The sequence below is a fragment of the Culex quinquefasciatus genome, chromosome 2, assembly GCF_015732765.1.
Source record: "Culex quinquefasciatus strain JHB chromosome 2, VPISU_Cqui_1.0_pri_paternal, whole genome shotgun sequence".
Taxonomy (NCBI): Eukaryota; Metazoa; Arthropoda; class Insecta; order Diptera; family Culicidae; genus Culex; species Culex quinquefasciatus.
Genome location: NC_051862.1, coordinates 222,097,309 through 222,114,162, shown reverse-complemented (window position 1 = coordinate 222,114,162; position 16,854 = coordinate 222,097,309). Strand labels below are relative to the sequence as shown.

Here is a 16,854-nt window from a genome sequence, read left to right as displayed (position 1 = left end):
AAAATACGGTTATTTAGCCTTCAACAAGGTTTCCACAATGATAAATAGAGTTAAACATACAAAGAGGCAATAATCCTTCACCAAGATCTCATAACCATTCCAGCTGGGGCTGCCCAAGTGAATCAACAGAAGAAGAAAGCAGTTGCTCAGTTAATTTATAGCTAATAAATCTATAATTTATTTGTACATCAAGCGCCAACCCCCTCCTTGCCTTCGACATGATAGATGCATTCGTACTACGAAGTCGTGTCTTTTCCAGAGTATAGATAAAACAACTTTTGATCAATGTTCAGAACGGAAATCATTACTAAAGAAGGTGGGGGAAAAGTGAGGGGGAGGGAAGTTGATTCGACTACTTATTTTGCTCAGTGAACCATAGCTAGAGAATTGAACTAACTTCACTAGATATTGGCAACTGTGCTGAGTTGTGGTTGAAGACCTTTTAAATTTTGAGCACTCCAAGTCATCCGCTGGAAATTTAGCACATTTTCATGGTTTTAGCTGCACGGAAAAAATAAACTTGAAACAATTTTGAATTTTCTACAAAAAAAAAGATCAAAATGGATACCTACTGCTTTGGGCGGATGATCTTGGGGGGGCTCGCTAGAAGAGGGTGTGTGTGTTAGGGTAGGGGGGAGAGGGGAGGTAAAATGGCTCAACCACACACTCAGACACACTCTCTGCCCTTGGGTGAATTATGGACACAGATCGTGAATTTGTGCTAAACATTGTTTGCGCCTACCTCTCAGGTGGTTTTATCGATAAGCATCTGAAATTAAAAAAGAAAGAAAAATCGTCCATTCGTTCAGTGAGTCTTTTTTTGTTTGGGTTGGTTCAGTTTGGTTGCAGTTAAATTTTGATTTGGAAAGTGGAGCTTTTTTGATGTGAAAAACAGTAAATACCATACAGAGGAAAGAACAAACATTTACTGAATAGACACGTAATATATAGGAAAACATCTATCATTCGTTAGTACAATGAATACAAAAGAACTGAACGCCAATTATTGCCAAAAAATAGAGAAAAGGAAAAGTACACGAAAGAAACCGAAAAAATCACACACTAGAGCAAACTTTCAGAAATGAAGAGAAACATTGATGAAAAGATTGGAAACATTATGAAAAAAGGCACATCTATCTTTCACAGAACAAACCACGACAAAGACGAAGTAGAATAAAACTATTCACAGAAATAAAACATCAAAACACACACGCATATGAACGCCCCTCGCCACATAAGTAGGCTGGAAAAACTTTCAATAGCTGTTTAATTTTAATTCCTTCCCCTTTTTCGACTCATTGTCTGCCCCTAACTCTCTCCTTGAGGAAAATTTGTTAGGGGAAGGTAAGTTACACACACACAAACTCCACCAGTTGACTTCAGCTTGTAGAGGCGCGCAAAGGTCGTCCATACGCCCCACGCAGCCTACTGCGACCAGGTCCTGAACTTTTCCTTTTTTTTGCTGTTGCGTTCACACACATGCACGACAAAACATAAAAACAAGGAAAAACAGGTTACGCTGTTGTTGCTGCTGCTGTTATTGTTAGACATTAATTCGCAATAAAATAAAATCCCACTTTTCCGGCTTTTCCCCCCACGCACACACAAAACCAGAAAAAAAGAACACTCTATTTATTTCCCCCCCTAGTTAGTGAAATGGAAGTAAAAATCACGGTAAACGATTCGTCGCCACTTGGGCCGAGGATCCTAAATCCTGTCACCACCAGTAGAAGGTAGGTTGGTTAGGTTGGTGAGAAAATCTTCATGCCTCTCCCACCCGTGCCGGAATTGTCGGACGACCCCGGCCGGGTGAGCCATTTATCACAGGGAGGTGGCGTCGGTGAAAATGTCCTCGAGAATGTTGTTGTCGCCGCGCCACCACCGAAGATGGAGTGGAAAAAGAGAGTAGGATTTTCCGGAAGATTTTTATCGTCGGTTGGACACCGGCGAAAACAATTTTCCCGGAAGAGATTTATTTGCGCGTTGAATGTAGTAAATTAAAAATTAAGGAGTCGAATTAATCTGGGCAATAAATCGTGGGTAATTTGACGAGTGAAACATTTTTGAAAATTTTGGGGAGACCAGAATAGAACCAGTTTAACTAGTTTCACATTCACATTAAGTGATTGTACAAAATTATGATGGTTGACGAAGAGTGTGATCATACTTTTCAAACTAATGGTTATTTCAGCAAAATAGTTCTCAAATTTTCTTAAATTGTTTTTATTTGCTGATTTTAAACATAGAAGATTAGAATAAAAATCCCTGTTTATTTTCATGTTAAATAACCCTTTTGTTAAAAAATTGGTTCATTATGGTCTCTTTTTCAAACATCTTTAACACGATTATAATCAACAGCTTTATTCCAAGTTTTTTTTTCACGAAAGGCTGCAACTTGCTTTTTTTAGAATTTGGATCGATATTCGTCCAAACGCGATTTTTTTTAGTGAATTGAAACTGTAGCAAAATCTTTGACAATTATTTCTAAAAAAAAATTTTTTTTTGTAACATGATATTGAGAGCTTTCCCGTTAAAAAAAACTAACTTTATCTGTTATCTTCACCAAACATAAAAGTTTGATTTGAAAAACTTGAGAGAAATTAATCCAGAGTTCTTCTTGATTCTGACAAAATCAGAATGAAGACGGGAAAAAATCATCCAGAGAATTGAAACCGAAATGAAAGAACAAATCATGAAAAGATAACCTAGTTACATGTTATTCAGAGTTTTTTTTACCATGACCTAGTTAAATAATAGTAGTTTATGCAACAAGTTGCAAAAAGAGGATTTTTTCAGCACGAGTCGTACATTTATCCAACGAGGTTCACCGAGTTGGATAAATACGAAGAGTGCTGAAAAAATCAAGTTTTGCAACGAGTTGCTTACAACATTTTTTGCAATTCCAAAAAACACACACTGAGTGAAATTTTATGTCAAATTTTCATGTATTTTGTCAATAAATCGTTTAAATCCAAAAAATGTTGAAAAGTGTTACTTTTCGAAACAAGTGCTGAAAAGTTCAACTTTTCAGCACCCATTTGAGTGCTGAAAAGTAGAACTTTTCAGCATTTATTTTGAAAAGTGTTGTTATTCGATTCTGTTATTTTTGGTACATAAAAGTAGGCTATTTCGTCGTTCAAGAATGACAGGAAAAGTAAGTAGTTTCACGACGGAATTGCAAAAAATATTTTTTTGCAATTCCGTCCTGAAACAACATACTTTGCCTATCATTCTTGAACGACGAAACAGCCTACTTTTCTGTACCAAAAATAACAGAATCGAATAGTAACCCTTTTCAAAACAAATGCTGAAAAGTTCTACTTTTCAGCACTGAAATGGATGCTGAAAAGTTGAACTTTTCAGCACATGTTAGGAAAAGTTATACTTTTCTACATTTTTTTGATTTGAACGATTCATTGAATCAATGCATGGACATTTGTCCTATAATTCTGTCCAAAGGGTGTTTTTCGGAATTGCAAAAAAACGTTGTATGGAACTCGTTGCAAAACATGATTTTTCAGCACGAGTCGTACATTTATCTAACGAGGTTCACCGAACCTCTTTTTGCAACTTGTTGCATAAACTACTATTATATGCAGTTAAAAAACAATGTCATTTTCAAAATACTAATTTTCTCTATTATTCAATAGGGACGAAATGGCCTACTTATCATCACCAAACATTACAGTGACAGTGCTGAAAAGATCTTAACAGCACCTATTTGAATGCTGATAAGTTCCTTTTTTTAGCACTTGTATCAAAAATAATACTTCTTGAAACTGTTTTGAATTTTAATTTGACCAAGCATTCAGACGCCAACCTAAAGCAGGGAAACAAACTATTGACTGATTTTTTTTTTCGTTTTAGAGATGTTTTAAGGCAAACAATTTAAATTTATTAGTTTACAAAACATGAAAATTTCAAGGAATCCTTAAAACTGTTTTTTAAGAAGCCAAAAATGTATTACTTCAAAAATGTTATGTAAAGTTATTGAACTCCAAGATTTGGAACAAAGTAAGCAGATTAATATTGAAGAAATATTGTTTTCTTGGCCTGAGAAACACTGAAATGGAATATTATGAGTTTAAATTTTGAATATCAGCTCTGAATAGACTATTTAGTAAGGCTAGTAGAAATTTTACTTAAAGTTTTTGCCCGCCGGCACTGGTCCAGGTAAAAATAGCAAAATTTCCTTCCATCATAAATTCAAAAATTAACGATAAACTATGAATCTTAAATAGTTGACAATCACATTTTCTTCTTTGAAATTTATGTTTTGAGAAAAACAATTTTTTTCCTATGTATAACATAACCTGGGAAAAATAAAGGAGCATCGACGAAAAAAACTACAAATAAAATTTATCTAGTTGAAAATTTCGACAAAATTGAAACATCAAAAATTCTGAAAAATAAAAGTGAAACAAATTGGTCACTTTTACTTTTTCGCATCAAAAAGGATTATCTTGGTTTTGGCATCTAGTTGAAAGTCCATTTGTAAACTAAACATTCAAATTGATTTTATATAAAGTTTTTATGTTTTTGATCCCGTTCAAGCAATCTGAAACTATAAAATTGAAAAAAAACTTCAGGAAGAATATTTTATGGAATAAAAAGAATATTAAAATTGCTTAGGATTTTTTTTAATATTCGATATTGAACGGCATCTCACTGTATTGGTCAAATCTCACGATTCAGAGCAAATTTTACGGCTTACACGAACAAAAAAGAACAATTGAGAATTTTCTCAGCTATTTGAAAATATGTTTTAGAGATAAACGAGAATGGATAATATTTTTTGTTTTGAAAGACCTTTTTTTAATGTTTTAACATGAAGATAGTTTCAAATTTTAAATAGTGCACAAATAAAAATGTCAAAAAATTACTTTTCAATTGCAAATGGTACATCCAAAAATGATTAAAACAATCAAAAAATTTAAAAATCTCATTGTTTTCGGAAAATAATAGCTTGGTTACAGTAATAACGTCTGTCATGCACTTAATTTTAAAAGTGAAGTTCTAATTATAACCTACAACTTTGCCGAAAATACCAATTCGATCAGAAAGACCCTTCCAAGACTTAATAGTGATTTTAATGTTTTATAGGTGTTTAATATGGACAGCTTCCAAGTTTATATACAGGTTAGATTCGATTGTTTGAAGGCCTTGGAATATTCTTGATTTTCAAACCCAGACCAAAGTCATTTAAAAAATTAAATCCAAAATTGCGGCCAAAATGGCGGTGATGAATTTCGAGTATGGATCGAGTATGGACTTGTTTGCGTAACCAATTATGCAAAAATCTTATTTGGACATAAGGAATCAATAGACTAAATTTCAATAAATCAATAAAAATACAATGAAAAGTCGATTTGCAATACCGTTGAGAACTGTTCTATTATTTAAAATGTTGGTGGTAATTCCATGCATATTTTTGACAGTTCAACCAAAGTCGGTGATCAAAGCAAACTGCGGCCCTGAACAACACAAAAAATTGACCCGTCGCATAGCCGTGGCACACTGCGTTCTCTGTTAGAACTGTGTGAGTGTTGATATTTCTTTTTATCATGTTATGGACCCCTCGTCCCAGCGCTAATTTGTGGACCCCTCCCCTCCCACTCCCACTGCAGACCAAGTCAGTTCAGAGGAAAGCATGACCGTCTGACGTTGCGTTGTTCACATGAGTTTAAAAAACGGGTGTGTGTAAGTGAGTGCATGTTATTATAACATAAATTGTAACATGTTCTCAATCGTCCTCGTCGTCGTCGTCGTCGTCCGGTCGGTTTTGTTGTTCCTCGATCGTCTAGTTTTGAGCGAAAAGTGGACACATTGGCTTGGGGAGCCCTCGCTTTTTTAACCCACTGATTTGAATAAAATTGCTCCCCGGTAATAACGAAAGTGGAAGCTCCTCAAAGTGGATGACGAGGGGGAAGGGGAAATTGAAAGATATCCGCCACATTTAAACATTTATTGCTTTTTACGGCGAAAACAAGAAACGGAAATTCATATGTTTTGAGGAATGTTTACTGCTAAAAAAGGGTGTCGGCGGCAAGGTTCTTTATAATTGGCCTCTTCTTTAAACTTCCCATAAGAATTTACTTAAATTTTATGTAATTTATTAAAGTTTCGAACTTAAAATATCAGCTCACCACCCTCTTTGTTTGTTGTCATTGTCGTCGCGTCACCTCAGCCTCATTCACCACACCGCCTACTTATGTTTTAAAAGCTCATCGTCGTCGTCGTAGTCGTCATCGCCGAAGCCGCGCCGCCAACTGTGTGTATTAAAATGCGTTTCATCGCGCCCCCCGAGTACGGTCTAAAGTGGAAGGTGGAAGGTTGCGGGTTCGAATCCCAACCAGGACCAGCAAATTCTCGTAAACGGAGGGGATGTGTGTGTGTATGTGGAGGGGAAGGGTGGTACATCGTGTACATACTTCACTAAGAGCAGCACTTTTATTGAATTCAGCAAAGCAAAGCGGGAAAATTATGCTTCGATGTACACATCATATCAGAGAGAGAGAGGGAGAGAGAGAGAGCGCGCGAGTCGTTCTGTTCTGCTCACTAGTGCCAACTCTCGCCCAGAGTTGGGGATCAAAAACACAATGTGCCTGTTAGCATTGCTGTACTTTTCATTACAAATTATCCCTTCATGTTGTAGTAAGAGAAGTGAGCAAAAAAAAAACTAAAGAGTTGAGCTGTTGTAGTTGCAGTTGCAGCTCAACATTAATGTTGAGTGAGTGAGCGACAGGGAACGGAAAAGGGAGGGGTGAACGGGGAGGAAAAAAGACAGAATCGAATCGACAGTGCGCCAAGTAGCGACGGAGATTTCAACGCGATGAAGAGTGATTTTGCCATGACTTCTGCGCGATAGTTGAGTGAGCGGGAGGCACTTTTAAGAAGGGATTACTGGGACATGGATATTTATACACATGATTCTACTATAAAGAGTAGCTGGTTTCAATATTGTGTTGCAGTCAGTATTCATAATTAAATTATCAAAAATAATGCCAAAATTTTAATAACAAATGGCTAAATGATTTTTTCTTATAAAACACGTAGAGGAGATTTCTCTTGAATGTTACAAAAAATATTTATCCAGTTTTTCAGATAATTTTGGATGCAATTCCGCAAATGTTAGTCCGGCAAGTTGTTCAACTAATCTAACTAATTCTTTTTAGGATTTTTTTGAATACCATTGCAGCCTGCGAAGCTGATTATTTTTACCATGAATATCTGAATGATATCTGTTGAGAATAAATTTTCTGATCGATTTGGTGTCTGTGGCAAAGTTGTTATTAGGACTATTTAGAAAAAAATATACAAATTAAAAAAAATCTTTATTTCACTTATTTCACTCCAATTTTAATTCCTAAAATAATCAATTTTTTAACAACCTTTTTATATTTTTTATGCGATTCGAAAAGACATCTTTTAAGCCATAGTGCATGACGGTGCAAAGTCTAATTCCAGAGATATTTTTTGGAAAAAATGTGAGATTTAAGAATATCATAAAGGTGAATAGAAAAATATTTCTAAAAGTCTAATGAAATTTGTAATTAAAAACTACTTCGACCATTTTTTGATAAAGTGCACTGTTTTGGAGTTTAAGTCATTTTTAAATTTATAATTTCCGGAAAAATAAAATAAAATAATATTTTTGGAAATGTCAGAAAATTCCCATCAATTTTTTCTCTGATACTTTGAAAATTTGACATTTACTTTTTTAGTAACAGCCTCACAAAGCATTCGAATCAATGAAAATGAGCTGTTTTTTTTTTAATTTTGGATTTTTATGATTTGCCTAATTAACCTGTAATTTTCAACTGACGATATTTTGGAAACTATTGGTTTGATTTAAATTGTCGAACGTGTCATTGGTTTTGTTTTGTGAAATTTTCTGATCTTTTTAAAAAGATAATTTCAAAAAAGGTCTGCAAATAAATATTTGTTCATGTAAAATATAAGACCAAATTTGATTTTTTAAAATTATTTTTGTAGAAAAGATTAGACAACTTCACAAAAGGTTGTAGAAGTTTTACGGAACGGTTGATATTCAAAATAAAAGGTGTAAAGTCGACTAATACAAACAAGAGACTAATACAAAAAATTCCTTTCGAGTTTGCTATTTTTAAAATTGAGATTTTTTTTTTAAATTCCCGGTGATTAATTTTTGTTCTATTTTTAAGTTAAACTTTTCTTGGAGAATGCATTGTTCAATGAATTCAACATTATTTTTGATTTAAAATAGGTAATATAAATCAAAAATACGACCAGTCATACCCGGGCAGACGGTAATAACAAAATTCATGCCATTCCAATAACAAATACTTTTTAAATATCATAAAGTGTTATGAAATCTTCATGTGCTCATAATTTCATTTTATAATTTCTACTAGTTTTTTTTTTGTAAACACTGTTATTTTGAAAATTATGATTTATTTTTAACATTTTTCCAGATTGAAACCATAATGAAAAGTTATTTCCGAGTGTGATTCCAGAAACACTGGGCAAGGAAGAAAGGTGATAGTGGCAAAGAAGGAGGTGGTGGTGGATAATGATGACCCTGGGATTTGCCCGTGGCTGTGCAAGTGTAGTTAGTACATTATGCATGCAAACTGCAAGAAAAGCTAGACGGTTTTTTTTCGTGGGCCTTTTTTTCTTCCTTGCCAAAGAAAGAGGAATTCCAGTGCGATGCAATGATGATGATGATGGTTGGATTTATAGCGGAAACCCTGCCGGGACTTGTGGGATATATCGCATTAGCTATAGACATGCAGCGTTAAGTGTTTGTTTTGAGCGTTATTGATGTAGTATATTATTAATGGATGCATTCATTGAAGCGTTAGTGAGCGTACGTGAAGGAAGCCTCCAACCCGAAGAATTTTACAAAGAGTTAAGCCACATTTTATCGTCCGTGTCGCTAATTTTGCCCGCTGGCAAACCCGCTCCCGAGACCAATTCAAAAAGTAGTTCAGCAAATTTGCAAACACAACGCTTCCGAGGCGCGTCGATAACGAGCAAATTGGCTCGAATCTATTGTACTCACACTCGCACAGCACAAATAAATTATTGCGCCACGTGATAATTGCGCGATCCGGCCCTTTGACAAGCAATTATAATTACAAAAGTACACGCACTTTGCGCAATAAATGTGCGCATTCCATTTTGGCACCAACTTGGAATGAAATGCAACTGTCGCCGCGACACAATCATCATAACTCTGCCAGGGCCGAAAACCCGGGTGGAATTTCTCATAATTTCGAATTGTTCTCCCTCCCGGAGGGTGAAGAACATGAAGACGCCGAACATGAGCACAATTAAATGGTTCGTTATCAGTTAGTGTGAGCAAAGTAGGCTTTGTGAACGGGTGGACGACCAGTAATAATATCATTGACGGAATGAATGACAGAGTGACTGGTCAGGGCCATCACATCACTTTGTTTTGGCGCGAAATTCATATTCGACGACATTTCTTTTGTTTGCTGCGGACGTATTGCGGCCTCGGGGGCAGGTGCCACTGAAAATTTTGCGGGAATTCGATATTGGAGCGAAAGAGAGGAAGATGCATTCAGGTTGAAGTGTTGGAATATTTTTCATGATTATAGTATACAAATATATATGCTCATTACCAATCATTTATATTTTCTACAAATATAATAAATGTGTAGTTTTGGCATGCCTTTCACTACAATCGGAAACTTTTATTTTTTCTTAAGATTTCAGCATTTTTTTTACAAATATTTCAAATCAAAACAGACAATAGCAACGACCACGACCAAATTGTGGGACCGTTCTTACAACAGGATTTTTAGATTTTCTTTTTTGTTTTTCAAAGTTGATTTACGGGTACCATATCTCGAGATGGGACAGACCAAATTGGCTGAAATTTTAGGTGAAGACTCTGAAAACATATCCCGTGAGTATGACGAATCCCGAATTTTAAATTTTGTTCTTTCAAAAAAAAAACAAAAACGGACAGATTTTTTATATAAAATATTTTTTTAAATAAACCAGTTTAACGAGTCCTTACCAAAAAAAATATGTTGAAACTTATGACTTCAAATCGCTACATCTCGGCCCTGCTGCAACCAAATGTCTTCAAATTTGTTTTGTTAATAGATGAAAATGTATTTTTATGCCCTGAAAAGACTTTTTTTTAAATGTGTAAGTATGTGCTCAAACCAACCTCTGACATTTTTACCGATTTTCATCTATGTAATCCCTTAAACTGAATTGCACAAGTTTTTTTCAATGAAAACTGAAATTTTCTGCAATCATTATTTTCGCACAGTCAATTTTTTGAAAAGCTTTTAAATTTTGATTTGTTTTTTCATAGTCTGATAAAAATGTATGCAACAAACCAATTTAAATGTTATTTGTCATATTATCAAAACACTTGTCCTGCGTTATTTTTCTATTCAAGGAAATAGCCACAGATTGTTTTGCTGTTCAAAAAATATAGCAACGATTCTTATGATGTTTCGAATATCTCATCCATAAAAAAATATTATGCAGTCATTTCGCATGAGTTTTGAGAAAAAAAAGTTCTCAAGGTTTTATATATAACTAAGAAATTTGAATTGTGTTGTTTTTTCAGTATAATTTACGTTGATTCTGGAAAATATTAGCAAACATCGTGAAAATCGTATTTGGCATCAGAATTTTCACATTTGCGAATTCCTAACTTTCCAAGAACCTTAAAAAAGGTTTTTTTCTGTAATGATTAGAAAACTTTACAATTAAGTTAATATTATTCATCAAAGCTTATTTATAATCAAATTGAAAGAAGAAATTTTGCCAAGCATGGAAAAAAATAAAATTTAGCAAATTAAAAAATATTTTAAAAATGAAACCAATAATTTTGAATCACAGAGAAAATTTGAACGATCATCGATTTCAACACTAGTCATTTAGCAATAATAACAAAGAATTTTTAAGATTCGGTCCGTTGATTGTAACTGAAAATTAAAGAGAAGAAAAATTACAATAACTTTATATACCATGATTCATTTCAATCTAAAAGCTTTGATAACAGTTATCATTCTTATAAAATTTCAAATATCAAAGAACTTTTAAGTTTTCTGAATTTTTATATTTAATTAAAAATTAAAGTTGATTCATCCAGTTGTCAGTAGCTAAATATTGAATTTTTACTCAATGAAAAATCCAGTTTGATGAGAATTTGCATTTTACCTCTTATTTTATGTATACTATATTTATTGAATATATTTTGTCTGCTTTACAATTTAAATATTTTTTACAAATTTTCAAAAATTTAAAAAAAATGTTTTTTTTTAACTAATACGAAAACGTTTTGATTTTACATGATAGTTGAGTTTTTTCCGATCAATGATAATTTTAAGTGTTATAAACATTTGGTTACCCATTTTCGTATAAAAATTGACAAGAATTAAAAACAAATATAAAGACTATTGTTTTCCTCAAAAAATGTTTCATTCTCTTGTAGAATGAAGATTCCTTTTACTATATCTTTTGAATATTAAGAAAAGTGCTCAACACGAATTGAGAGCAATTATTTTTACAAAAAAAAAAAATATTTTTTACAATATTTTTTAAATGAAATGTTAGCTTAAATGTTTTATCTGGGTAATTCTCCGCCAACTCACACAGCAGTTGCCCCGAACCCTCTTCGATTTGCGTGAAACCTTTGTCTAAGGGGTAACTTTTGTCCCTGATCACGAAACCGAGGTCCGTTTTTTTGATATCTTGTGACGGAGGGGTGGTACGACCCCTTCCATTTTTGAACATGCGAAAAAAGAGGTGTTTTTCAATAATTTGCAGCCTGAAACGGTGATGAGATAGAAATTTGGTGTCAAAGGGACTTTTATGTTAGCCATGATCGATGACGACCAACTTTTTCAAAACTTTTTGTCGTAAAATCGCGATAACTCGTGATGTTTATAAGCAAAGCCCTTATGTCTATATATCCAAATTTTTCTAATTGTCTGTTCTACAACTTTGTAGAACATTATCACACTCTAAAAAATAACTCTGCAAAGTTAGAAAAAACATGAAATTTTAAAATGAAAATTTTTGTTCCAAATGAAAAATTGACCCTTCTGGGTCAATGTAGATTCGAAAAGTACATTAAATTTCCCATAAAATGGCATGTTCCAAAAATTTTTACAGTCGAGTAACGGAAAATGGGAGAATTTTTAATTTTTTTTAGTGTTTTTTCGATGAAAAATACGTTTTTTCGGAATTCTGAGTACGCCATCAAATCGGGCGTCTAATTTAACATAAAAGTCCCTTTGACACCAAATTTCTATCTCATCACCGTTTCAGGCTGAAAATTATTGAAAAACGCCTCTTTTTTCGCATGTTCAAAAATGGAAGGGGTCGAACCGCCCCTCCGTCACGAGATATCAATAAACGGGCCTCGGATGCGTGATCAGGGACAAAAGTTACCCCTTAGGACAAAGTTTCACGCAAATCGAAGAGGGTTCGGGGCAACTTTTCCCGATTTCGTGTGAGTTGGTAGAGAATTACCCATCTTCTTATCCCCGAAATATATGGTTACATATTGAATGCTTAAAATATAGTTTTTTCTAGTATTTAGTCATTTAAAATAAAAACAATTCCAGTACCATTCCCTGGCAAGCCTTTCAAAGTGGGAATGCCCTCGCTCGTGCAAAATACCATATCATCAATGCAAATACTCTCGTTTTTTTTCGCTTCTGGTTTTGTTTCTTTTTTTCCTGTTTTGGCGTTGATGTTTCATTTTTGAGTAGGACGCTCGGGGTTGCAACAGTTCATATATCGCCCATCGCATCGATTACCCAAAAAGGGAAGGTCGATGGGGATGGGGGGGACAGGTAAAACGCCCCTGCTCGCGCGGGGTGGCCACCACACAATTACACACTACAGTGGGAATTTCCGAAAATGGGTTTCTCGTATTTCTCTCCTCTTGTTCTGCATTTCTGTTTCGAATGTCTGATTGATTCTGGGAGGATGCTGGATGCAAAAGCGATGCCATTCGAGATGTTCCGCCGGCGGGGAGTTTTGCCTTTTGTCGTGACCGGTCCTGGTCCAATAATCATCCGAAGAAATCATGAAGTACCACTTTTTCATCGCTCGATCTTCGCTCTCGAATGCCGGTAAGTTTCCCCCGAAGGCTGCGAATCGAAATCGATTCGCGATTTGAATATTGTTCATTTTTGTTGGTTGCGGCAAATAACCGACATCATCATCAGAGCTGCTGAGTCGTTTTGTCGGGGCGTAATGGCGCAATGGCGCGCAGAACAAATCTCACAAAGCTCAGAACAACAATACTAATTGCCCGGCGTGGCCACGCCGGGTCATTATAATAAATCAGTCAATCTTTGGAGGCGCTTCTCTTTTTTAACTGTTCTGAGGAGAGAGGATAAAAAATACAAGGTAGAACAACTGGGAATCATTGATTATCCCGTTTCTTTAAGTTAAGTTTCTTTAGGTTAAGGTTAAGCCCGTTCGATTCAGCGCTCCTTTTAATTACATTCCAAAGCTCCCTCTCAAAAATTAACTGGAACTAATGCTTAAATTCGAAACGAAGATTTCAATCAGCAATATTATTACCATTGGGATTTATCCTCTCTGTTTCACCTTTGTACCTCTCGTATTTCTTCAAAAAAAAAAAAACACTCACAAAGCCCAACAACAACAGGCCAAATCGTAATTTACAAATGAACATTCATTACAATGTGTTTGGTGCGCCAACGAGCGAACTCACCTTAACGGAAAGCCATTAATCATATTTGTGCCTTTTTTTTTGCTTTTTTCCATACATATTCGTTTTGTTTAGAGAGAGATGCGCCCGGGACAACCTTCGGAAGCCAATCGACATGTTTTCAAACAGTTAGTCAGTCAGTCAAAGCAAATGGAGAGAGAAAAAAAAGTTGCAGAAGCCAGAAATCCATTTGAAACATTGTGCCTCTTTTTTTGCTCCTTCCTCAGTTTCTACGAGAAAATTCACAGCATCCCACATATGACTCGATGACGACGACGACGACTTCGAGGGAGGAGGGAAGATCAATAAAATATTTTCACATAAAAATAAACTGAACTTCGAGGTTCGAGCCAAAAGCAAGCACCAGCGTGTGTAGTTTTTAATGCTACTGGCATTAAATCTGTTATTGGCTGCAACGAAAGGTGATTTTCTTTCGTATTTTATTGTTGTTTGTGGCTTTGGCAAAGGTGGGCCCGGCTGAAGAAGGAAGATGAGACCGGCTGACCTCTCGGGTCCACCTCCTCTGGTTGAAGGATTGAGGAAGTTGTTGGGATACTGCTGGAAGGCTGTGTTGATGGTTTGTCAGAGAGGTGGCCTTTCGGAAAGGTCAGTGGAACTCTATGCTGTGTGGCTTTGCTATTGACAAGATGATTTGTTGGGGGAAACAAAGTGTTGGAAATTGTGGGCTTTGAATATTTGTAAATCAAGGAATTTCCAAGCACAGTTCAGATTGAAGATTCTAGATTGCTTTTTAAAATGCATTATTACAAGCGATAACAAGCCAAATTTCTCGAAATTATTATTTTTAAATTATTTTAATGCTGTATGCAAAATAAAAAAAAGCAGTACTGATCTTTAAAATTCCATTCGAAATGATGATAAAATTCTATTTAATAAATAAATTTAATTCTTATCACACGAAGGTCAAATCAAGTAATTCATGAATCTCAAATATTAGAACGATAGAACTGTTTCGTTAAATCAGGGAAAACACAAACAAATATTGCAAACACGAATTCATTCAGATTCAAAACATTTATTTCTCGTTATAACTCAAGTAAAAAAATAGAGTGAAATTTGAGTAAAATTTGAATGTAAAGTATTTCTTTTGACACTGTCATCTAAAATGAGGCATCGTTAAATAAATTGACAAAATAAATGTCCTTTTCGATATATGTCAATGTCTGATAACAAAAATAATAATGGAAGTTGATAGATTTCATCGGTAATTCAAAGAATATAAAATCAAAACGAAAAATTCAAAAACTACCCACTTAAAAAGCAAAAAAAAAACGAAAACTGAAATTTTTGAAAAATATCCTTTTAAATGGCAAAATTTGTCTTTTATAAAAATTAGCTTTAAGAAGCCATTTTCTCTAATAGTAAGCAAAAAATATTGTTTAACATTAAATTTTAAATTCTTCGATAGCTCCAAAACTAAAAACACTTTTTGGTAGTTATTATCATATTTTCAAAAAAAAAAGTCTTTTTGAAATAGAGGTGGGCAAAAAAAGAGCGAACCGCTCAATGCGCCGGTTCACTTAAAAAAAGCGATCGAACCATGGCTCACAAAAAAAGAGCCACGGTTCTTTTTGAAACTCTGTTCTTTGAAAGTACCTTTCCAAGATGGAATGATTTTAAAACCTGTATATAAATTTAAGTTTTTAAACAAAATTCATTGAATTTCCAACAAATTTGAGTATTAAATTGTGTATGAGAGTTGAAAATTTTACCAAAACAAGTTAGGCTTATAAATCAATTCAAAATTTGGAAAAAATCTCACAAAAGGCAGGCAGGCACCAGAGGGGCTATATCCCGATATTCTGAAAACAGAATCAATATATTTCGTTGGAGTTTTATGGCAAATTTCCCATCAATATTCATTGAAATACCTTTAGTAGCATTTATGGTAATATTTTAACACAGATGTACTAAAATACTAAATTTAATTAAATAACTGTTAAAGATTTAATTAGAATGTAGATAAGAATATATTTTCTCAAAATAAAATCTCAGAATTTATTTATTTTTTACAGAAATAAACGCAATTTTGTAAAATTATTTACATTGTTCTAAAAGATCCTATATTTAATTTTCTGTGCTCTCCCCATCCTACTGTTTGAGCGTTTAGGTTCGAGTGAAAATCTTGACAAAGACCTATTCTGCTTTTTTTTACAAATTATTTTAAAAAAATCAATGAAAAAAAAACATAAAATCACCCCATTTATAAAAATCGGCTAATTATAATTTTTTTGGAAAAGAGCGAAAGAGCCGTTCAAAAGAAGGCTTCAAAAAAATTGCGAAATGTTGTAGAAATCAAAAAAAATGCGAAATGTTGTAGAAATTAAATTTAAAAAGCTTTGACCAAAATCATGCTATTTTTTAAATTTACAGATATTTTAAAAAGCAATCACTTCTTGATTAATGTAATCTATATACCAAACCCAAGTAAAGATAAATTATTTTTAATTTAGAGATACTTGAGGAAACAAACATACTTTCAGGATTCAAATATTTCGCTTATAAACTCGATATTCGCTACACAATTTAAGACATTATTTATTACTTAAGTTTTAAATTTCCATCTCTTTCGTTTCATAGTTTGTACGTTAGTAATTATGTTCAAATTTCGCATTCTTTAGTTAATAAATTCTTATTACTATTTTTCATTGGCTCAATTCGATCTACACTTTCTGTTCTATGTTATGGTTTATGCATGAAAAACAGAAGATTTTTACTGTATGTTCAACGAATCTAAATAATTATTTTGATCCGCAATTTAAACAGTCTTTAATCACATTTTTTTTAATTTCTGGCATAACTACGTCCTGAAAATATTTCAACTATTTATTAATGTTATCTTTGCTCTATTTCTGTATACAATCTTATTAAAATATTTCTATATTTTTTTAAGTTGACAATGTTGGAAGATTAAATTATTTGCTGAATAGCTTTCATTTTTTTCAGCCGAAATGGTAATCCTACAATATTTTTGATTTATCACTTAATCTTTAAAAAATATTGAATAGCTCCATTCGATAACAGCACAAACCAAAACAAAAAAGGTCGGATCGGACTCATTGGGACTAGAAGTTCCTTGACCAAAATAATTTGACCCGTATTTTTTGTTT

At 33.8% G+C, this 16,854-nt stretch overlaps 1 protein-coding gene across 12 annotated transcripts in view; it reads right to left on the bottom strand.

Moving 5' to 3' along the window:
- Positions 1-16,854, bottom strand: part of LOC6049489 (dachshund homolog 2) — a 62,629-nt gene that overhangs the window by 33,155 nt on the left and 12,620 nt on the right. For 8 of the 12 annotated variants that reach the window (XM_038257571.1, XM_038257572.1, XM_038257562.1 and 5 more), the window contains exon 2: positions 743-769. The exons of the other annotated variants lie outside the window; for them this stretch is intronic. In XM_038257571.1, coding sequence (XP_038113499.1) covers positions 743-769 — 27 coding nt within the window. The remainder of the gene's footprint in view (positions 1-742; positions 770-16,854) is intronic. 12 annotated transcript variants of the gene reach the window in all.